At 38.1% G+C, this 25,297-nt stretch overlaps 1 protein-coding gene across 1 annotated transcript in view; it reads left to right on the forward strand.

The window, feature by feature from the left end:
• Positions 1 to 3,549: 3,549 nt before the first annotated feature.
• Positions 3,550 to 25,297, forward strand: part of LOC125240670 (laminin subunit gamma-1) — a 69,770-nt gene continuing 48,022 nt past the window's right edge. The window contains 3 exon segments of the mRNA XM_048148677.1: positions 3,550 to 3,788; positions 21,277 to 21,395; positions 22,308 to 22,465. Coding sequence (XP_048004634.1) covers positions 3,669 to 3,788; positions 21,277 to 21,395; positions 22,308 to 22,465 — 397 coding nt within the window. The 5' untranslated portion in view covers positions 3,550 to 3,668.

The raw sequence follows: 25,297 nt of genomic DNA on the forward strand, positions 1-25,297 counted from the left end.
GCGGATAATCTCAGTAACCGTTAGCACTAGAAAGCTGAAATTAGGTACCAATATGTATATCAATCACGCCAACAAAATGCAAAAATAAAAAATGGAAAAAATGTTTTATTAGGGTACCCCCCCTACATGTAAAGTGGGGGCTGATATTTTTTTTCATTCCAACCCCAACGTGTGATATATTGTTGGATAGGTATTTAAAAATGAATGAGGGTTTACAAATATCGTTTTTTGATAATATTAATATTTTCGGAAATAATCGCTCCTAAAGGAAAAAAAAGTGCGTCCCCCCCCTCTAACTTTTGAACCATAAGTTTAAAAAATATGAAAAAAATCACAAAAGTAGAACATTATAAAGACTTTCTAGGAAAATTATTTTGAACTTGATAGGTTTAGTAGTTTTTGAGAAAAATACAGAAAACTACGGAACCCTACACTGAGCGTGGTCCGACACGCTCTTGGCCGGTTTTTTTCTTTGACTTTATCCGTCTATACGGAGTTACATAATTATGTCTTTGATGTAACTGCCCCTTTAGCACAACTTGCCTTGTCGCTCGCGAGTCCATACATCAAGCGTGACTTCAAGTATAGACTCTTTAGACAGTCAAAGCTTAGATTTTAGTAGTCGCTGTTACCCCGCTTGACCTTACCTAGGATTTACAATTTTCATACTAAGAATCGTATTTTTTAGCGCCACCTATTAAATACTATCATAACTACACTGATGATGCCTAAAATTTTTTTTTTATTATTTTAAATGTGTATTGACGTGAACAACTGAACATCATCATTCCCTTGCCCTTTTCCCATTATTTGGGGTCGGCGCAGCAGATCATCTTCCTCCATTTCTCTCTATCAGCCGTCATTTCCATACTAATACCTTTCACTCTCATATCATTGTTCACACATTCCATCCATCTTTTCTTAGGCCTTCCACTACCATTGTATCCATCCACCTTCATATTAACCACTCGTTTTATAACATTGCTTTCACTTTTCTACTTGTATTGACGTGATATCATATTAAAATAAAGAAGCATGTTCTATTCTTATAAAATATAAAAACACGCAAAAATATCCCTTCATGGGCAACTGGGAAAAACATGATTTTAGCCAGTTCCAGGCTGCGAAACAGCGCTGCAGCGCCATCTAGTTTTAAGCCTGAAAGGCCCATACGTTTCAGGGGAACGCTTTTTTGTATGGGCTTTATCATTCCAGTATTAAATCGTTCTTGACTAAACTGAAGAAATAATACATACATTACGGATACGGATTGTAGGCATTTTGCGTCTAGATCGTTTGCGCTGATTAATAGCGATATAGGTGAAGTATTATAGTCATTTTGGGTTCTAGACCGTCCGAGGTGCACCCAGGATCTACAATTCTACATAATAGCCCTGTGTTTGCAATCATATGTGTTGCACATGTCTTGGTGACGTCACGTCCAAATTCAACACGCGTGCTGTCTTTCCTACGCTACGGACACTTGAACAGACAGGAATTTAGTACCTACTGCAATAATCCATACTATTATAATATTATAAATGAGAAAGTGTGTGTGTTTGTCTTTCCGTCCTTCACATCAAAACGGAGCGACGAATTGTCGTGATTTTTTAAGTGGAGATAGTTGAAGGGATGGAAAGTGACATAAGCTACTTCATGTCTCTTGCTAACCCCCACTTCTCTAAAATAGGGGGTGAAACTTTGTATAGAGCATTCCGCAATTTTCAGAAACGCGGGCGAAACCGCGGGCTAAAGTTATTGTTTTATATTTATAGAAGGAAGGCTGCAAAATTATTTTTATCATGTCAACCATTTATCGTCCACTGCTGAGCGAGGCCTCTTTTCTAGTACGCAGCATCGCTTGTCCCGCCCTGTGCTAAGTCATCCAGTTGTGACCCGCAATTTTCCGGATGTCTTCCAACGGATGCCAAGAGATTCTTACGTCTGTAAGCGGCCAGCATTCCGTTAAAAATTTATAAAGAGTTCTAAATTCAAAACCCTAAAAACAAAACAGTTAAATTGCAACATTTGCAACTGGCACCCGAGAGCTATGCTAATAGCGTTCTATATTCAAAAGAGCGATAACAGAAACTTTAATCGGTGTTCTAAATTCAAAAAAGTTATTCCAAAAACATATGACGTTCTAAAACCAAGATGGCGTTCCTATTTCAAATCACGGGTCGAATGGCGATCGCGTTCCAAATTGAAAAGGGCATATTCCACAAACCTGCCATTTTGGATGACCGCACATGGCATTACAAAAGGGCCTTTTGGGCCCTTTACAAAAAGCGGACGGCGCGCGGCCGCGCTCAGATCTCCCGACTTGTCTGGTGTGGCAAAGAGTATTTAATAAACATAGATTGGACAACACTTTGGGAAAATCGTAGAGCTAAAAAGCCCTTTCGGAGATAACACGTTTTGTCATCTTCGAAAAAAGTTACCTGCATACTGCGAACTGTTTCATAAATTTGCTTTTTAACTACGCTGAGACTTTAGCGCGTGCCGTTTAAACGGGAGCTAGCCGCCGTGAATAATAGAAACAAAGGCTTTTGTTTAACAGATTACGGCAAAAGCCAAAAAACCATCTCAGAAAATTCATACTAAACATACTGTTTATTGACCTATGCTACTGTTTATTGAGCTTTTGCCAATAAGCTATGTTCCATTTAGTTTAAAGTTCAAAATATGCAGTTAAAAGGCTAGTTGCTGATAAATGATTGTCATAGAAATTACCAACTATTGCATGCTTTTTGTTATAAAAGTTAAATTTTCTTTCTTAAAAAAAATCAGGTAAGGTCTCTACTACCTCTAGATATTTTTCATCAAAGCATTTGACAGTGTTCTACTTGCATTTTATTTGTTCCTGAGTCATGGATGTTTTCTAATGTATAAAATGAGTATATGTAATTTTGTATATTATAATTCAGCTTTTGCCAATAATGCTTTTTGTTATATAAGGTCTCTACTAGATTATTTTTCATCAAAGCATTTGACAGTGTTCTTTCTACACAATACTTACTTGCATGGAGTCATGGATTTTCACCAGTGATCGGAACTATGAGAGCAAAACTTGCTAAGTGGACATTTTAGTATTTTAGAGTACTTACAGCCATGAAAATATTAATATCCTTGTGTTAGAAATCTTGGATTCAGCTATAAAATCAAATTTAACACTGATCTGAAAATAATAATCTCGGTTTTATTTTAAACTAGCTTTTGCCCTCGGCTTCGCTCGCGTCGCGTTACAAAGAGACAAAAAGTAGCCTATGTCCCTCTCCATCCTTTCAACTATCTCCACCTAAAAAATAATGTCAATTCGTCACTCTGTTTTGGCGTGAAAGACGGACAAACAAACAGACACACACTTTCCCATTTATAATATTAGTATGGATTTATGTCAGCTCTAAGGTTTTCTTAAAGTTTTACTCCCATAGTTCCGTTTTTCGTTCGTTCCGGTTTTCACCCACAACACAAGCCTTGAGCTTACGCTGACTCAGTCTACCTGTGTAAGAAATCCTGCAATATTTATTTTTAATTTCTTTCAGATCAAAAAGCTGCCTTTTCAAGTCCTCACAGAGGCACAGCCCGCGCGGCCACTCTCCGGTGCAACTCTTTGCCCGACACCCACCCGCCCTCAGTGCCCGACCGTCCGCCGGCCCGCGCGCACGATGCCACCGTACCTGTTCCTGTGCCTCCTGTCGCTAGCCCTCGCGCAAGACCTATACCACACGCAGCACCCTGGCAACAGCAAACTAGCTTCCTGTTACGACTTCGACGGAACGCCGCAGGTGAGACAACTTTGCTATGCGAGATTGCCGAGCGATTTCTGTATTCAAACTATTGTGTGCCAATAATATGTATACGCGTCTTCATTGCTCATGCGGTAGGGTCGTGTATACATTATTGAAACTTTGCTTGTATTTAGTATTTTGATTTGATAAATATAGATGCGGAAGTAGTGCCAATATTATCTATCCACGACTTTACAGTGTGAGCGATACTGTCGTGTATACATATATTTGGCGCGTTATCCGCATACATATAATACAGGGTTTGTTTTGATTGGTAACTTCAGGTTAGTTGAGTTTTGTAAGTTGCGTACCTTGCCAGGCTTAGGCGAACAAGTTCCTGCTGCACGTTTTGGAACAGAAGTATATGCAAGAAAGAGATGCAGATATTTGCCACTCACTCTTACTTGTAGTTGCGTCTCAAAACATGCGGCTATAACTTGCAGGTCTAAACTCAGCTAAGCTCTCACAATTTAATAGTATACAATAAATGTTTACTATTTGTGACAATGTTGTAGTTTTTATTGACAGGGATATAAACCGTGATTACTTTTTAAAACAAGCTTTTATTCAACTTGCCTTGTTAGTATGTTAGTGTGCGTCAAAACGTAGAAGCTAAATTTGACCCACTTCCCGGTTTCCGATTGAGCTGAAATTTTGCACACATATGTAAATCACGCGGCAATGCAATATTATGGTATCATGGAGCTGATCTGATGATGGAGCAGAAAGGTGGTCATAGGAACTCTGTCATGAAACGTCGTATCCCCATCGAGTAAGGGGTTTTTAGAAACGTCTCGGAGGTTGAAAGAAAGGTACAGTCGGCGATAAAAGCTTGTGCCAAAAATGATTTTAAGTTATTGTAAGTCCTGATAGTTATATTATATGATTATAATAGTAGAGAAACTAACCGTGAATCATTCAGAACTTTAGGTTAACTTATATAAGTTACTGTAGTTAGCTTTTGTTTATCTATAACATAGGTACAGATGTAGTGCGAAAAGATTTGCCTTCGTATTGTTACGGAAACATACGAACGTGTCATGCTATTTCAGTCAGTCTCAGTACAAGATGTACTGACATTGACTGAACTAGCATGACAAATACGAACGTTCCCGGAAAAATACGAAGGAAACTCTATTCTCGCTACATCTGTAGGTACCCATTAGTCATTAAGGCTCAGCCACGACATTGGTCTAAGCGCGACAGCGGTGAGCGGCAGCGGTGCGAATAAAAAGTCCCATCGCTGTGTCTCGCTCCTATGTATGGCCGCCGCTCACCGCTGTCGCGCTTAGACCAATGTCGTGGCTGGGCCGTAGCGTGTAGATTTTGTGTGACCATAATATGTGGATAGTCAGACCCAAAGCTGGCCTTAAAAGTAAAATAATTGGGATCGTTAGAAGAGACATGGTGACTTTTCATACGAAGTTTATGTTATATAACTAGCTTTTGCCCGCGGCTTCGCACGCGTTAGAAAGAGACAAAAAGTAGCCTATGTCACACTCCATCCCTTCAACTATCTTCACTTAAAAAATCATGACAATTCGTCAATCCGTTTTGCCGTGAAGGACGGACAAACAAACAGACACACACACTTTCCCATTTATAATATTAGTATTAATATAATATGTATGAAGTTATCGATTAAAAATAACTTGAAACTGCGTCTTTGATTATATTTCGTATTTTTATAATCTTTAAGAGACAAAATACATTATTTTCTTTTAACAAGTTGTTTTATTAGGTTACTTTGTTACATTAAATTTTTGTATGTTTTTATGGTTCACCCTGTATATATAATTATAAATCCGAGTCTCGACAGACAACTACTACACAGTCTATCTCCCTCGCACCAATAGATAAGTAAGTAGGTAAGAGAGAGACGCAAGAGCGAATGATAATAATATCAAAATGAGATGAATTTGTAAGTGTGAATCGGCTTGCCTGTAAACATGGGTAGAGTCAATTGACTCTACATATTTTAAGGTTGTACGTTTATACACAGTGTAACATGCAGAAACCTAACAATTTTCACCATGCATTTCTGAGGCCAAAAGAAAGAAAAAATTTCGACAATAAAATTTTCTTTTTTAATTTTTTTCTACGTATCTTGACATTTCACATAAAAAATAAATGTTGTTCATAAAGCTGACTTAAAATGAGTTTTAATATTTGTTTTTTCTAAAAAAAAAAAATTAAAGTTTTTTTTTTACATCTATCAATGAGAATAGTGAGATTATAATGCCCCATAAAAACCACAACGTTAAATCAAGAAAAAAACAACGTTTTTCGAAGTAATTTTAAGTTTTTGATCGTGTTTTATGATTCACTGTATGCATATTTAAGCATCGATTTAAACTTTCCTAGATACACTATCCTCCTAAGGCCCAAGGCGAAATTCGGCCCCTAGTCATTGCGAACCACGGTACTACCAGTAGTACTATTGTTTTATACTCGTTCAGGCCCAAACATTAGGAACACATTTTTTTAATGTTATTGTACTTGTATGCCACCAACAGCTTTGGGGCATATTTATTATCAGTTTATGATGCCTTTTAGGATAATCTGATTTTAATTAAAAAAGTCCTACAGGAAGGACCATGGGCTTATAAAAAAACGTAATTTATATTACGAAATTAAAAAAACTCACTTAAGATTTGTTTCTTTTTTAGTTTTATTGAATGAATACAATAAAATAATAGTCTTATTTAAATAATGTAATGCACTAAAATCACTTTTAATCAGTCTTTAGTGGTTTACTAGACCCAAAAATTAAGATTTTACGCTCTTCTTGGACGAACGTTACTCCACTGCGAGCGTGAGATCGTCCTCTTGTAGGCGCTCCTTGACGACGTCCTGCAGAAGCTGCATGGCGAAATATCGGGTCCTGCCGTGGATAGGCTTTGGAATTAGTTCTGACAGAGAAATATCGACGTAGGAACTAGAGAAATCATACCAGGATCTTGTTTGTACAAAATTTGTTTCTATGAGTTTTATGTCGCAAAAGTCTGTTTCTTCATCTTCAGTTTCTATTTCTGATTCCCTAAGAGCGAATTATGTTTCTCTGTCATTTAATCCTACAACAATAAAAGCAATATGTGTCAGTTTTTGCAACCACCACAAACATTATTATTAAATTATATGTAGTTGTATAAACCCGAGGTACTACTCATAGGACTTAATATTTTTACATCCCGTATTCCGTAAAATATAAGCAAAATCAATGAAATTATTACTTAACTCCGTAAAATAAGTTATAAAAAAGAAGATAATTTAAAAATTAGTAAAAAATTACTCAAGATTACATAAATAAAATTGGATTTACTAACCTCTCCTTCACGGAATACCCATGTCGCCGTCTGTAACTTGTCAGTTTGACATTTTGTTTTTATTTTTCAAGCTTATAAGTGTGTTCACATTCAAACTAAAATACCCCTCTAGAAAATCGTATACGTCAGTTTAGATTGGTGCGCAATTTGAAATCAAAATGATGGCTTTTATAATAAGTCCTACTGGTAGGACCGTGGTACGCTATGACTATACAGTCGTTGAAGAAGCTGGGTCTGAATGACCAACTTAATTATTACTATAGGAAGGACCTTGGGCCTTAGGAGGCTATCGCCTACAAATTCGACACTCAAAAGTGTCCGATCGCTTAGTTGCAAATGTGTGCGTCTAGTTGACAAACGAAAACTTCGCAATGTAGTAAAAACTACTTTAATTTTTTTACAAAAACAACGTTATTTCTTAGTACTTAGAGTTCAATTTCAAATGCAAGCAATTGGCGGTTATGACATTAATGAATGTGATCATCGCGACAGCCATAAAATTTTATGACCGCAGATCGCAGGTGTGCATATTTTTAAACAAATCTACGTCTTATTGCAACCAACATTAAGTTTAATTTCGTTCGCGCTGCAACAATCTAAACGCCATTTTTAAATTGGGAACGAGGATGGACAGAGGCATCATGGGAGTCGCGCTATGAGATGAAAGGCGAGAATGAGGAAATTTGCGGTATTTTTGCGAAAAACTGTTTAAATATATATATATATATATATATATATATATATATATGTATGTGTGTGTGTGTGTGTGTGTGTGTGTGTGTGTGTGTGTGTGTGTGTGTGTGTGTGTGTGTGTGTGTGTATGTATGTTTATAAATAAATAAATAGATATTGGGGACACCTTACACAGATCAACTTAGCCCCAAACTAAGCAAAGCTTGTACTATGGGTACTAAACGACGATATACATACTTAAATAGATAAATACATACTTATATACATAGGATACATCCATGACTCAGGAACAAATATCTGTGCTCATCACACAAATAAATGCCCTTACCGGGATTCGAACCCAGGACCGCGGCTTAGCAGGCAGGGTCACTACCGACTGAGCCAGACCGGTCGTCTAATATATATAACATATGTGTGTGTGTGCGTGTAGTGAGTGTATGTGTAGCGATTATGTGAAGGTAAACAGTTGAGGGATTGTATGTGGTGTGTGTGAGGGATGGTGCACTTGGAGAATATGAATTATGTAGCTATTAAAACAAAGAAGAATTGAATGATGACATTAATTTATTATTCTACGTAATTTCTTTCAAAGCTTTGTGTGGGTAAATCTTCTCTCCGCTCCTCAGCTATAATCTTGCGCCATTTTTCCCTTTCAACGTCTTGTTTTGGGAATCTGGAATAAAAACCTTTTTTATTACTTAAAAACGAATTTGCTATTCCCGGGTTGTTTCTTTTTATAATTAAAGTAATTTATAAGATATGTATTAATATTATTGAATTGAAATCATTTATTTCAGACTTATTGGTCCATAATAATAAATAAATACATACACTAATAATATGAAATAGGCTTCTTTTACAAAAAATATAAATTAGCGACTCCATCATTCCATTTTTAACTATGTTCCACTTCATCCATCTTTTGTCGCCGTCCGCTCATTACTAGTATAGCGCGAGAGAAAGAGACAAACTGCGTAAGACCAAATCAAGGAATTTACTTTAATTATTCTAGAAAATAAATGTTTTTAGTAAGTTAGGAAGCCATTTTGGCCACAAATGCATAACATTATAAAATTATTAACAATTACTTACCGGAAATACGATACGTCGTCCTTTTTTAACGTATATAAGGTGTTATTTTTGCACTTTTTTACGGAGCACTTAGGCATGTTGCCGACACGGCGGATGAAGCGCTACTGACCGCCCAATTGTGCTTAGAACATTTTCAAGCACAATTTGCTGCGGACACATTCTAAGCCATGATGGTGCATCTAGGTAGTTTAGATCGATGTATTTATGAGATAGAATAAAGAGAAAGAGAGGAGAGATTGTTGCCTTTATTTGGCTTCTTGAATGTCGTTACAAAGGGGCCGATTTTTGAGTCTCACGCGTTCGAATTCAGAAAATTGTCACTGAAAATAATAAGCAAGTCCGTTTTCAACCGGTATTTTAGTGACAGAATCCCATATGCGAGATTCAAAAATCGCCCCCCTGATGCTTACTGTACCATTCATTCAAATCTCAGTCGTTAATTTCTTATCTTATTTGGGACAGTGACCTGAGTGACAAACGAAACAGTTTTTTTTTATCCACTACACTATGGACAAACATTTTGGCCAAATTTAATATGTGTGTGGTCCAACTCTTATGCCAATTTTTTTTTTGATTCCTCATATCATGGGTTACTAGAATGTACCTCATGTATATTGGCCGATTTTTAGTAGTTTTCTAGTTACGAATTTTTGAAATTTTCTTCTTTGAGAAATTCTTGAGTGAAGAAATGTATTTGTTAAAAAAAAACTGGTGAGCTTTAACAGCTTTTTTACATTTTTTTTTTCGAAAAAAAATCACATATTTGTAACTCAAAAACTATGAAAATAGGCTAATATATACATGGGGTATATCCAAACTAATATTATAAATGGGAAAGTGTGTGTGTCTGTTTGTTTGTCCGTTCACGGGAATGACGAATTGACGTGATTTTTTAAGTGGAGATAGTTGAAGGGATGGAGAGTGACATAGGCTTCTTCCATCTCAGATTGAGAGGATGATGATACTCGCTCATTCTTGATACAACTAAAATAACGAGTTCGCGCTCAAAATGAGCCATAGTCACAAAACGTATAAACAATGACATATGTAACTCCGTATAGAAAGATAAACTCTAGGAAAAAAACGTACCTCAGAACTATAAAGAAAATGGTACGGTGGCCTAGATAGGGTTACACCTTTGGGGGACGCTCGGCTAGATGGCGCTAATATTAATATTTGACATTTTAACACATATCAAGCTAAGAATATGCGCCAAATTGTCAAAACTGAGGTTCTAAAGTTTTAAGCCTGTGTCGAGAGATGGCAATCTATGCACTGTGATAGAAAAAACCAAGATGGCGCCTGTAATGTATGAGATATCGGTCCGACGTCCGATATCGGATCGGATAATGTGCAAACGCACTAACTCTCTTTAAAACTCGATCGTCTTTGCACATATCTAGCTAAAAATTGTCAAAACTGAGGTTCAAAAGTTATAAGCCTGTGTCGAGAGATGGCAGTCTACGCACTGTGATTACACATTTTACTTTGATAGTAACTCCCTATAATACTCGTGGAAATGGGCAGGACACGTTGCCAGATACAGTGACGATAGATGGACCATACGAACTGTAAAGTGGCCTGGGCCACTGGGCTCAAGAGGCAGAGGCCGTCCACGTGGGAGATGATCGGACGAATTAGTGGCAACGGCAGGTCCAAAATGGACAGAGACAGCTCAAGACAGAGAGGAGTGGAATTCCTTGGGGGAGGCTTTTACCCGAAAGGGGCCCACATATTTATTTTAAGTTAATTTTTTTTTCTCTTATTGTAAATTATTTCTCATTTATGTTTTAAGTATGTGTGGAACAAATAAAGCTTTTTAAATTTTTTTTTTTTTTTTTTATTTATAATACTCGATCCTCTTTGGTATAAAGAATATGAATGTAAACTTGTCTATGAATGACCAAATATCGTTACAAACCGTTTTAGTAGTTCATAGGTTATCTGGCGGTCGTTCCTCCGCGTATCGCCGGGGAAGCGGCTATCGCTATCAGCATCCTGCTTTAGTATAATGGCGATTTTGTTTCAGTAATTATATGTGGCTTTCCGTTAGTCAAGGGTCCGTGGGGAAGAATTCTCTGGGATTTCGAAAATGCCGCCTGAAGCTTTGATTAACATAACCAAGGATTATAAATAGGACTAGCTTTTGCCCGATGAAGGGATGGAGAGTGACATAGGCTACTTTTTGTCTCTTTCTAACGCGAGCGAAGCCGCGGAAAAAACTAGTGGTTACATACAAGCCATAGATACTAGTAAAGAAATTCCTTCAAGAAACATAATACTTTGCAATACGATAACATAATTCTTACTCAGCATCAAAGAGGATCGAGAATTATAGAGAGTTACGCCGTGTGTTGCGTGGGCGACGGTCGCGCGACCGTCGCCGTCGCGTCTCATACTTCCATATCGATAAGGTTTGATTTCGTATGCGTCGCATCGCCGTCGCGCGACCATCGCGCGACCGTCGCCCACGCAAGCATCGGCGTTACTGTCAAAGTAAAATGTGTAATCACAGTGCATAGACTGCCATCTCTCGACACAAGCTTAAAACTTTTGAACCTCAGTTTTGACTATTTGGCCCATATTCTTAGCTTCATATGTGTTAAAATGTCAAATATTAATATTAGCGCCATCTCGCCGAGCGTTCCCCAAAGGTGTAACGCCATGTAGCCCGTGTAGGCCACCGTACTGACCGGACCTTTTTCTCTATGGCTTTGAGGTACGTTTTTTCTTAGACTTTATCCGTCTATACGGAGTTACATATGTCTTTGGTCAGCATATACGATGGCATAATTCTGAGTCAATGCTAAGGACTGTATCGATAAGTATAAGGACAAAACAAACCTCGTCTAAATGTTGACATGTGCATAATTTTATATTATTATGTTCCGAGAGTATGATCTGAAGGTATTGGTAAGCACTATTTGATATAAGAAGGTCTAATTTTTATTTTATTTTAGAGACTTTATGGTACTTTCATTAAGGTCTAGCAAATAAATTTCGGACAACCCCTATCTGGCTTAATTTGAGAATATTTCAATGACTGTTTGCACGATTTCAACAAACAAAGGTTAATATGCTGCCAAAATATATTCTTTAAGAGTCCTCTTCATGGTTTTTCAATTGGGTACTTGCAGAATAAATGCGGTGAATTTATATAATTAAAAAAAAACGCTATTTTGAGCAACGTTCCAGATTGTCGTAAATTTTTGATGCAAGCAGGATGAGAGAAACAGATAAAAAAATTAGCCATAGGCCAAAGTCTAATTGACATTCACGGTGTTTGAACAGTGCCTAAACCAAATCGATATAAACAGTGTATGATAGTTAAATTCGACATCAAAGTCGGAGTTAGAGGAAGCACCATGCCACATTCTCTAAATGGCCGCCATACACAGATCCTGAACTTTATTTCTTAAAAATAACTATGGCTAGACTATGTCCAGATATTCTGCTTTGTGGATCATATGTCGTTGAGGTTCACACAGTACAATTTTTTTTCGCAATCGTATCGTTTTTTACGCACTTTGTGAATTTTTTAGTAGCATTTGTCCGGAATCGTAATTGTTACTCGGGAGGATTAAGTCAATACTGTCTAAACCACTTGCTTTACGTCGAGTTTCTAGGACAAAATGTAAACCTTATTATGTGCCTTATTAAGCCTATGTCTTGTTTTAAGAAAAAAATATAATAGCAAATAAATACGGCTACTCAAAGTTGTCCTCATACTTAACGATACAGTCTTACTATTAAGATCATATTACTATGAGGGGAATACCCTAAAGTTCTACATAATCGGATTTTTAGATTTATTTATATAACGTGTTTTATAGGACTTCTGAGATTTGACTGATAAAATACTACATTGCGATACAAGTGCGAAAAAGAGGGAGTTCGAAACGAGTGGCGATAAATTAAAACACGACCGAAGGGAGTGTCTTAAATCGTCACGAGTTACCAAGTATGACGTTTTTCAGTACAGGAGAGCGATTTTTGAATCACGCATACGGGATTTTGTCACTAAAATACCGGTTGAAAACGGTGACTTGCCTATTATGTATTTTCAGTGACAATTTTCTGAATTCGAACGCGTGAGACTCAAAAATCGGCCCGCAGATGGCACTCCGAAGTTTCGACCTGACAGGAAATTCATGAACCACTTCTCACACTTGTGCGTAAAAAAAGCACCATTTGTTCTAAAATAGTACAACGATATTTACCTACGATACAAGTGCGTAAAAAAGGAAGTTCGAAATGAGTGGCGATAAATTAAAACACGACCGAAGGGAGTGTTTTAAATCGACACGAGTTACGAATTTCCTTTTCGCACGAGTATCGTACGACGTTTTTCAGTACAGATGGCCATCCGAAGTTTCGACCTGGCATATAATGAAGGCGACTATGGGATATGGATTAAATTGTGGTGTAGGCGAGAGGCTGGCAACCTGTCACTGCAATGCCACAGTTTCGTTTTCTTTTAACCCCTTATTTGCCAAGAGTGGCCCTGAAGCTTTAGTAGTTTCATGTGCTCTGCCTACCCCTTTATGGGATACAGGCGTGATTGTATGTATGTATGTATGTATATAATGAACCACTTCTCGCACTAGTACGTAAAAAAAGCACCATTTGTTCTGAAAAAATCTCTTTCACACTTTTATGGCACTCAGTTTTGTTTAAGTAGATAAATAGCTATAAGTTTGTTGCGAATTAATAACCTAACCACAAAATTAAAATTTTGAAAAAACCCCCGACCGCGACATAGTAGACCGATTTTCATGAAACATGGCTAAGAACACTCCCGACTAACTCAGCTTTCAGACAAAGAAAACTAAATCTAAATCGGTTCATCCGTTCGGGAGCTACGATGCCACAGACAGACACACACAGACAGACAGACCCCTTCGTTTTTGCGTCGGGGGTTAAAAATACAACGGTATAGATATGTTGGGTATATAGCTATTAAATATTTATTGTAAATATCTATTTATGTAAAAGTATGTGTAGTATATGCTGTATATGTATATATATAGTTTGCTTTTCTTCTTAGTAAATCACCTTTTTGTTTTCTCACTGCACCATTTGTATTGAATCTCTGTTTGGCCCTATGGTTGACTGGTAGAGAATGCCTTTTGGCATTAAGTCCGCCATTTGTACATTTTTGTATATTTTGTGCAATAAAGTTTAAATAAATAAATAAATAAAGGTGAAAAACTTAAAACGGTCACCTGGGTGGCTAGCCGAATGGCACAATCGCTCACGAAACGAAGCGCTAGTAGATATCTATCTCTATCGCGGTTGCGTATTGGCGCGACAGAGCCAGCGGCGTATCGCTTTCGTTTGGCGTCGGAGAAATGCCATTCGGCTACGGGGCCTGTTGTATGTGTGAGTGACGTGTTCGAAAAGAGAACACATATTTAAAATTAGTAACACAAACAAAACAAACGCCTATTCGAACACGTCACTCACACATACAACAGATGACTTTCTTAAGTTTTCACCTATAACTTACTTTTTCTACTCCCGTACTGTTATTCGTGAGTTACAAGGTCGTGCATAGAACTTAAAAACCCTACATAAACGCCAACATCAGGACAAGTCTATCTAGTCTATACCCTGAAAACATTTAGTAGAAGTAGCACGATAAAGCTGTTACAGTTCAGTAAATACATTGCTACCAACTTAACAAACCAATTCGCAGAGTCGAGACTCCTTCGTTTTCTGCTGCGTTCATTGGCGACGCGTCGAATCGCATTCAAATTTATGAGAACTCGATTCAACTCGGCTCGATTCGTCTTAGTGGCCAGGCTTCAAAGAACCATACCATAGACAGTTTTATTTTCATGTTTGCACTCAAACTGCATATTCAAAATGGTAGGCGGTCCACTAGATAACTAAGATAACTGAAAGTAGGTATTTGTTGATTTATAATTTTCTTTCAAAATAAGTGCTTGGTCGTAGAAAAAGTATTGTATGCAACGGTGTTTAACTGAGTCAAAAAATGCTCGTGGCGTCTTTATTAACAATTTTCGGCTTCGCCTCAAATTGTTACCCACGCCACTCACCTTTTTTGACCTCTTTTAACCACCAGTTGCATAAAATACTATAATATCTGGGCGACCGAGCTTCGCTCGGTTCTATTTTAATATAATTATCACGTCTTTAGATAAAAAAAAAACTCTTATAAATACAAAAACAAAAAAAAAAGACAAAAAACAAAAACTTAATTTCTGGCCGGGATTCGAAACCCTGACACCTACGATCTATCTGCGTACATTAGACCGACCTCGTACGACTGAGCTAAGCGGAATCGATGCGCGCGCGGCGAAATTAACGACCATATTTTATGTTTACTAACGCGAAAGAAAATCTCATGAAAACTCAAAAATTCGCGTTTTCCGGGATCTAAGGCTACGCTAGATCGATTTTTCACCCCCGAAAACCCCCGCATAACAAATTTCAGCGAAATCGTTAGAGCGGTTTCCGAGATCGTCGGTATATATAAATAAATAAATAAATATACAAGAATTGCTCGTTTAAAAGTATAAGATATCCGATGTGTCTTGTCCAACTACTAAAAGCTATTCTCTCGGCCGGCTGACATTAACAGGAGCATGGCGAATTTCATATAGTTTCAATATTCGCTCTTAATTACTTAATGATCTAATTGTAACCATAGAGGAATAAGTAAGGGAAGAGTTGTAACTCCATACATCAGTAAATGCGAGTTTTTGTATAGGCATAGTTAAGTGACATCTAGCGTCAATCACGCGTCAACTAGCGTAAATTATCAGTACTGCTACTTGTCAATAGATGTCGCGACGAACGAAAAGTCTAATGCTCACCAGTTTTTAGCTAATATTACAATAGTATTCATCAGTATTCTGTTTTCAATCCCTTCTGCTTGTAATATAAGTTGTAAACTGTTCTAATGTTAAATTTTTAGCAGACGAGACACAGTTGCCACCTAGTATCGAGTAGTGGTACTGATAATTCTCGCTATTTGGCGCGTGATTGTCGCTAGATGTCACTTAACTATGCCTATACAAATAACCCGCATTTACTGATGTATGTAGTTACAACTCTTCCCTTACTTATTCCTCTATGCTTGTAAACGACTAATTTTGAAAAGCCTTTATTTATTTTAAAAGATTACCTTATCAGTATTATCTACAAAAATAAAAGACAATCGATAACAAAAAACAAAATAGTCCCAACCCTAAGCGTATCTAGGAACTCTCTCAACAAATTAACATATACAGTTTAAAAACCCGTGTTAGCCGAAAGTAGACTTTAATTGTTTAATAATAAAGCTTACACTTCGCAGTACACTTAAGAATCGACTGCATTTCTAAATTTGTAAGTAGTTCCGAATGCAAAGTAAACACGTGTAGTTTAAAAACAAACATCAATCAAAACTAGACTTAAATTACTTACTAATAAAGCTAACGCTTGCAAGGCTTGTGTTTATCGGGTGCATTAGCAAGTTGGTAAGTAGATGTGAATGGCCTCATGCAACGTGGGCTATTTTAGGGCTGCTATTTCTGAGATTTTAACTGCGTTTATGAAGTCACTGGTTGTAATGGTTTATGGTTAGGTAGTTACTGTGAAGGGACCGATTTGAGATGTGAATGATTGTCGTGATATAGCTGTTATATGTTAGCGTGTCTATTTTTTCTGTCATGTCATAAAAAACCGTCAAGGAATGGAATGCCCTGCCTGAGTCGGTGTTTCCGCATACCTACAATCCAGTGGCCCGTTTCTCGAAAGGTACAAGCCTTGTATTACAAGTGTGTTTCCATGACAACCCATACGATTTGACAGTTCGCGCACTTGTAATACAAGGCTTGTACCTTTCGAGAAACGGGCCCCTGGTCTCTTTAAAGCAAGAGTAAATATGTATCTCATAGGTAAGCGTGCTCCACCGTAGACCGCATCATCACTTACCATCAGGTGTGATCGTGGTCAAACGACTACCTATTTAAACTAAAATAAAAATGCCAAGCCTAATAGTCTTGGCAAGTATATACAAGTTGTTCACAGAGATCGCGAAGCGTCTGGTTGAGGTAACTGGTGACCGAAGAGCTGGCGACTTCCTCGCACAACGTATCAGCATTGCGATACAGCGAGGAAATGTCGCCAGTATCCTTGGTACAATGCCTCAAGGGCCTATTTTAGACATTAGCTAGCTTTTAAGTTTAGTCTTAGTTATTTATATAATAATGTAAATATGTTCATGTAAATAAAGAATTTGTAAATCCATTAACTAATTCGTAAGGAAGTAAAGGATGAGTATACGCAAAAAAAAAAACATTCAGTCGAACTGAGAACCTCCTCCTTTTTTGAAGTCGGTTAAAAAAATAGTCTTAAAAGACTACGTTAGAAGTACAGACGTAGTGCGAAAAGCTTTTCCTTCTTATTTTTACGGAAAAGTACGAATGTGACATGCTATTTCAGTCAGTCTCAGTACAACATGTACTGACACTGTCGGAACTAGCATGACAAATACGAACGTTTCCGAAAGGTATACTCTTGGGTCGTCTCGTTCGTTTTTCGTCACGTTTCTAAATTTGTACGATTCTGCTTTCGTCAGCCATTCTTCATTCGTCAACTTAGTCTGCAGTCAATATCGTCGTTGACCATAACGAGTTGTTGGCCATTTTCTTATTTCGACTCAATCGTTTTTCGTCATTTCGTATTTGGTCATATTTGAAGTTGGAACCGACCAAAAACTACGAAAAAACACGAAAAACAGATTTAACAGCGAACATGCCGAAAGAAGATTATGACGAGTGCAGAACGAGACGAATTAAGATAAAGATGAACAACGAAAACGACTGTAGTTGAGAAAGACCGTCAACGATCGTGACGAATAAAGAATGGCTGACGAAAGAAGAATGGGACCAATTTAGGAACGTGACGAAAAACGAACGCGTCGACCCAAGAGTATACCTTCCGGAAAACTACAAGGAACAAGTTTTACGCACTACATCTATTAAATAGTTGAAAGGGATAAGTAGAAGTAAAGAGGATAGAGTAAATAGAGAATTACTGTCGAAGTAAAAGTTCAGTCAACCAATTGAAACTTAGGCCACTCTACATCTACAACCATGTCAAAATGACAAGCAGTAAGAGATTTCTTACAATCTGATTTATAAAGTCACTATGACATAGTTCTACTCTACTAATGGCCTAGGGTTCCAATTGGTTGACTGTACTAGTCGCAGTGCATATCAGACTGCCATCTCTCGACACAGGAGTAAAACTTTCGAACCTCAGTTTTGACAATTTGGGCCATTAAAATTGTCAAATATTAATATTAGCGCCATCTGACGACTGGATTACGCCCCTGCCTGCTACGACGCGGTCCCGGGTTCGAATCTCGGTAAAGGCATTTATTTGTGTGATGAGCACAGATATTTGTTCCTGAGTCATGGATGTTTTCTATGTATATAAGTATGTATTTATCTATAAAGGATGTATATCGTCGCTTATCACCCATAGTACAAGCTTTGCTTAGTTTGTGGCTAAGTTGATCTGTGTAAGGTGTCCCCAATATTTATTTATTTGTATGTCTTTCCCATCACGGAACAATGGTGTTCCGGACCTTTGGGAGGCGTGCGCGGGGCCGAAGCCAACGCGTAGAGGCCTAGGGTATGCAAAAACCGGTTAACTTAAAAAACCGGTTAATAACCGAGACTTTTCCTTCAAAACCGGTTAACCGGTTATTAACCGGTTTTGAGGATTTTTAGTAAATGGCCGTACTACGCAATAATTACCATTACCTTTAAGAATTCTGATGTTGATGATATCGTAGCAGGTATTACTTGCACGATGAACATCATTTTTATCCAGTTAATTCCAGTTTTTGGAAATTTGGTAAATGCGGATATTACTAAAATAGGCTTGTGTGGTTTGAATGTGATTCGTCAGTTTTGCGTTTTCTAGGCATGTCTACAGCTCCCAGAGCCCCTAGTAATACAAGCAATTGATGTAAGAAAACCAAGATCTCCATTTTACCTTTCTTTTAAAAAATATGGTTTGAAATATACGGTAGACTTCGGTTACAACGACGCTCAAGGGACCGCTGATATTACGTCGTACTAACCGGATGTCGTACAAAACGAATTTCATTTCTTTTAATTAAAAGTAATATCTACATCTCTAATACTAAAACATTTCAATCAATAGGTTTATTTACAGGGTATTATTATCATAGTATTAATACCTTATTTTATTGTGACTTGTTTAGTTAAAAAAGTCCTTTTTTGTATGCGTGCTTGCTCATCATTTGTAAGTAAAGCTAAATTACACGCAATCGAAAAATACAAATTGGGCTCTATTTAGCTTATAAGATTAGTCCCGAGGCGAACAAATTGTTAAAATTTTAAAAGCAATATAATATTGTCTTCGGTTACCGCGATAGTTACTCATGAAATAAAACTATGGAAACGGATTAAATCGCGTAAATACGCGATTGCGTCGTGCGTTATACGCGATTTAATCCGTTTCCATAGTTTTATTTAAAAGCAATACTTCAAAAAGTTACATGGCCACAATGTAATCTTGCTACTTGTTGTAGGCAATACAGGGGGCCGTGCTCGGGTGGAAGTAGCTTTGTTTCCTCAATTTACTAGTAAAACTAAAAACGTTATCGCTCGTCGTTGCAACCGGACTTGACGAACGGATTCTGTGTAAAATGTGTCGTAAAAAGCGGCTGGTCGTTAAAATCGGAGTCGTAATAAACGGATGTACCTACTTTCATACTATCACGTACGAAAACCAAATAAATACCTGTGCTTATGTCGTTGTAAGAGGTTGGACGTTAGGTCTATGCGGAGTCGTAATATACTAACCGGACTCTACTGTATTGTATAAAATGTATAATTGAGTAGACTCGGGACTAATTTTTAAAATAAAATCATTACAGATAATAATGTTGTCAATGAAAAGTAATGAATAAATCTTTATTATTACAAAACATTAAATAAATTCGTATTTTTGAACCTTTTAATGCCTAATTTTCCAAATTTTGAGAAATAAATACGGTTTCGGTTATTAACCGGTTAGAGACTATAAAAACCGGTTTTTAACAGAGGCCAAAAAATCTCGGTTAACCGGTTTTTCGGTTAACCGGTTAACCGGTTTGCACACCCTAGTTCCCCAACAGCTCGCCACAAGCTGCCCTGCGTTGACTGATTGCACTGGTAAAACCAATGGGCGATGGGGTCGTCACATCCCTACGCCATAATTTATTTTATTATTATATTTTGTATGTCTTTGCTACAGAATATAAAAATTCAAGTGCATCAGTTAATTATTATAATTAGTGCTCAATAAAGACTGTTAAAACGTTTTACCACCATGATGTCATCCTTCATCCCACTACCGGCCTTCAATACTAAACTATTTCAGCAGCAAAAAGGCTTATAATCCATTCAAAGCCTATAATTTTGCGTCCTTTTATCTATTTTTCATGTTGTTTACTTTTTTTCGCCCTTCGATCGTAAAATTTGTGTTTATCTCTGTTTTGTGAACGATTACACGTTCAGGTTTTGATTTAAAAATAACGGTTCTTTTATGTTTCCTGCGAGTCGACTCTGATTTTTTACAATTTGTTATGAATTTGATACGACCATGATCAGAAATCAGAAATATTTATTGTTTAATCTGTGTAGGTACAGGAAGTATTGTTACGGAAACGTACGAACGTGTCATGCTATTTCAGTCAGTGTCAGTACAAGATGGACTGAACTAGCATGACAAATGCGAACGTTTCCGAAGGAAACCCTTTTCGCACTGCATCTGTAGAAGGTACATTTTTAAGGTACCTAGTTTTACCTTTTTCGGGCATACAATGATCGTTTTGGTTACTGGCCTGCGTGCGTAACTCACAAAACGCTCACGAAACGAAACGCTCGTAGATATCTATCTATATCGCTCTTGCATATTGGCCCGACAGAGCCAGACTACCTTTCGCGCCGTTTCGATTTCGTTTCGCGTCGTATAAATGCCGTTCGTCTACGGGGCCTGGCCCTCATGTCACGGTCCTTAGCTTATTAAAATCATATTATTAGTAAATACCTAAGAGTAAAATTTTAATCGCGCTCCTAAGAACCTATTTGAATTGACAATGATGTATTTAAGAATGTCGACCGGTTTAAATGAAACTAAATAAAAAGATATAAAATGGCCGTTCATAATTGAGAACTTGAAAAAGAATATTCTTTTTTCGGCGATCTATCTTCCAGTTTACGCAACTTGCACAATTTTTACATTAAATATGCGTAAAATTTTACATATGCGATTGTCATTTCTTATTCATTATGAAACCAGTTTATACACTAACTCTTATTCTCCTTTGACCTTGTCCACAGAGATGTATTCCCGAATTCGTGAACGCGGCATACGAGGTACCAATGGAAGCAACCAACACCTGTGGAGACCGCGGCGAGACTCAATTCTGCACGCAGACGGCCGCTGGGTCTTCTAGCAGGTGAGATATCTTGCCAAAATATATATCTCTTTCACTCTGATACCTAGAAACTTGTGAAAGAGAGAGTGTGGCCTACGAAGTGCCAATGGAAGCCACCAACACCTGTGGGGACCGCGGCGAGACTCAATTTTGCACGCAGACGGCCGTTGGGTCTTCTAGCAGGTGAGATATCTTGCCAAAATATATATCTCTTTCACTCTAATACCTAGAGACTTGTGAAAGAGAGAGTGTGGCCTACGAAGTGCCAATGGAAGTCGCCAACACCTGTGGGGACCGCGGCGAGACTCAATTCTGCACGCAGACGGCCGTTGGGTCTTCTAGCAGGTGAGATATCTTGCCAAAATATATGTCTCTTTCACTATTATACCTAAAGACTTGTGAAAAAGAGAAAGTGGCATACGAAGTGCCAATGGAAGCCGCCAACACCTGTAGGGATCGCGGCGAGACTCAGTTCTGCACAAAAACTGCTGCTGGATCTTCTAGCAGGTGAGATATCAGGCCAACATCTTTCATTTACCTATTGAAAGATAAAATAATATGCTAGAAATATAAATCAGTTGATCTGAAATGAAATCACCTGATAAAAGCTGTATTTGTAAGCAAAACCTTCTAAAAGGTGTTGTATATTTGTGGCCTAATGCACATGAATTACCTAATTAATTAATATTAGTAAACTCAGGAACGTAGGACTGCTCAAGTGCCATTGTTAGCAATTTTAGGGAATGAAGTAAAACGAAACTGTGATATGACATCGCAGTGACAGGTTGCTATCCATCGCTCACTCCACTATTGATCCATTCCATTTCTCATAGACGACTTGTGCGACATTCACCAGAGGAGAGATGGTGGTGAAATACTCAACCCGTCACCTCATGGGATGAACACCTATTAATCAAAACTGTTCACCCTCAGTTCCAGGTCCTGCGAGACCTGCAAGCCTGGGCAGTTCTCCAGCAGGTTCCTCACGGATACCCACTACGACTCGCACAATGACATCACCTGGTGGCAGTCTGAGACTATGAAGGAGGGCATCCAGTATCCTAACCAGGTCAACTTGACCTTGCACTTAGGTAAGATACCCTGACTGACCAGGGGGGTTACCATGACGTACTAAAGACGTTCAGTTTAGGTTGAGAGAAAGGGACACAGCTATAGCAGTTACATAGCTCCGTCCCTCTCTCTCAACCTAAACTGAACGGCTAATGGCACAATCGCTCACGAAACGCTCACGAAACGAAGCGCTAGTAGATATCTATCTCTATCGCGCTTGCGTATTGGCGCGACAGAGCCAGCGGCGTATCGCTTTCGTTTGGCGTCGGAGAAATGCCATTCGACTACGGGGCCTGGTCATCTTGATCCTGCATTTGGGTATGACACTAAAGGCATCTGAAATTCTTCCTTTATCTTGATATCTGAAGAAGCTTTTAAATTTCTTACTATAACCTTCTAACTATAATTATACTAGCTTTTGCCCGCGGCTTCGCTCGCGTTAGAAAGAGACAAAAAGTAGCCTATGTCACTGTCCATCCCTTCAACTATCTCCACTTAAAAAATCACGTCAATTCGTCACTCCGTTTTGCCGTGAAAGACGGACAAACAAACAGACACACACACTTTCCCCTTTTATAATATTAGTATGGATTGTCCTCTTACAAACTGAAGAAAATGTTTCTTTCTTGAAATATGTCTTCCACCCTCTAAACCTGCAAGCCTGGGTAGTTCTCGGGCATTAAGGTAAGACCCTTTTTCACATTATCCGATCCGATATCGGATTTCAGAAGGATTTCAATAGAAAAAATCCAAGATGGCGCCTGTAATGTATGGGATATCGGTCCGACATCCGATATCGGATCGGATAATGTGAAAACGCACTAAGACACTAACCTGATTTGATAGCCTTCCAAGCATAGATTCTTTCTTTGATGTCTTCCACTTTTCCAAACCTTCGTTCATTCGTTACGGACACCCACTACCCCTCACACAAAGACATCACCTGGTGGCAGTTTGAGAATATGAAGGAAGGCATCCAGTATCCTAACCAGGTCAATCTGACGCTGCATTTAGGTAAGACATAAATCCCTTTAAAATCATTCAAACTTTATCTTGAAGAAAATAAGTAGTCCTTTCTTCAAAAAATGGTTTCCATCGACCTTGTTTGCAGACCTGGACCCAGAGAGTTACCCAGTTATTTTTCCTTTATTTCCGTATTATTAGGCAGGCCCTTTACTTCACCAGCATAGAGGAATAAGTAAGGGAGGAGTTGTATCCATCACAGACCAACCCCTATAGACATCCATTACAAGACGACTCGCGGTCACCAGCCTTACTTGTATTTGCCATGATATAAGCGCGGGCGCTCGCCGTGCCCGATCAGTATCGACCAAGTAACCGACCCGAAAGCAGCTCGTGTTTTCGCAATAAAAAAATTGAAAAAGGGTATTTTGATGCCTTAAATATGTCCACCTGTAGTGTGAAATGGTGTGGAAAGGTAACAAGAAGATCAAATTTAAAAACAGACGGTATTACATTCTACAAATAAGTCATATTTATAATTTATTCAGAGCCGGCATAGGTCAACTTACACTGGCTACTTACGCGACTCCCTTTTCATCTGGCGCGACTGCCTGCCGTCCTTGAAACGACCAATCGCAGCGCGCTATACACATTCCCCTCCCGCTCCTCGCGCCCCAAGCACTGGTGATTTGTAGCGCGCACAAAATTGGCACTCTATAGGAGGTTCTCTGTGAACTCCATACATCAGTAATTGCGAGTTATTTGTATGGGCGTAGTTAAGTGACAATCACGCGTCAAATAGCGTGAATTATCAGTACCACTACTCCATACTGGGTGGCAACTGTGTCTCGTCTGCCAAAACTTTAATACAGTGGAAACTGGATAAGTGGCACCTGGGTAAGTGGAAAACCTCTTTAAGTGGACCTAAGTTCTCGGTCCCGGTCCCTTAACAACGAATTACCTCTATAAGTGGAATTTTGGGACCTCTATAAGTGGAATCCATTTTTTCGGAAATTTCTTATTTTTACCTCTGCAACTGGAAGTAGTCGTCTGCGCAACCTCTATGAGTGGAAAATTGGTTTATGTTTTAGCTATATATTTTGGATGAGATTACACATCGTTCAGTTTGGTTTTAGCTGCGTTGCGGTGCCGTGCTGTTAGATAAGCAATGCCTAAGCACACAATCAAGTGTTTATCTCTTCGGGATAAATTTAAAAAATCGATTTTTTTCATTAAAGTACAATCGGTATATTGATTTATTTAACCATTCTGCTTTCTTGCATAAATAAATATTAGAAGTGATTTTGTTTAAATAAAGTTACTTCATAACAAAGGAAAGATATTGTTTTTGTAGAACAGTATTGTGGATTATTTTGATTGCTTTTAGAAGTCAGGATTAAACCTATTTTTTGTTAATTTATATCTACATGTATATTAAATAAAAGATATATTTAGTTTTCCCGACTTAGCGCCTGCTCTAATAGCATGTAAAGTCAGCTGCGGAGAAAAGTAGACCCCCTTACATAGAAATTTGTATGGCAGGGGGTCTCCTTTTCTCTGCAGCTGACTGTACGTGACCTCTATAAGCGGCATTACTAGCATCGACAACCTCTATTAGCGAGAGCCTCTATAAGTGAGAAGACGTTTTATTTGAACCTGGTTAATTGGAAAACTGGATAAATGGAAAACCTGGATAAGCGGAACAAAACAGCCGGTCCCTTGCGATTCCACTTATAAATCCAGTTTTCACTGTATTAGAACAGTTTACAACTTATATTACAAGCAGAAGGAATTGAAAACATAATACTGAATTATCAGTACCACTACTCCATACTGGGTGGCAACTGTGTCTCGTCTGCCTAAACTTTAATATTAGAACAGTTTACAAC

The sequence above is a fragment of the Leguminivora glycinivorella genome, chromosome Z (assembly GCF_023078275.1).
Source record: "Leguminivora glycinivorella isolate SPB_JAAS2020 chromosome Z, LegGlyc_1.1, whole genome shotgun sequence".
Classification (NCBI taxonomy): Eukaryota; Metazoa; Arthropoda; class Insecta; order Lepidoptera; family Tortricidae; genus Leguminivora; species Leguminivora glycinivorella.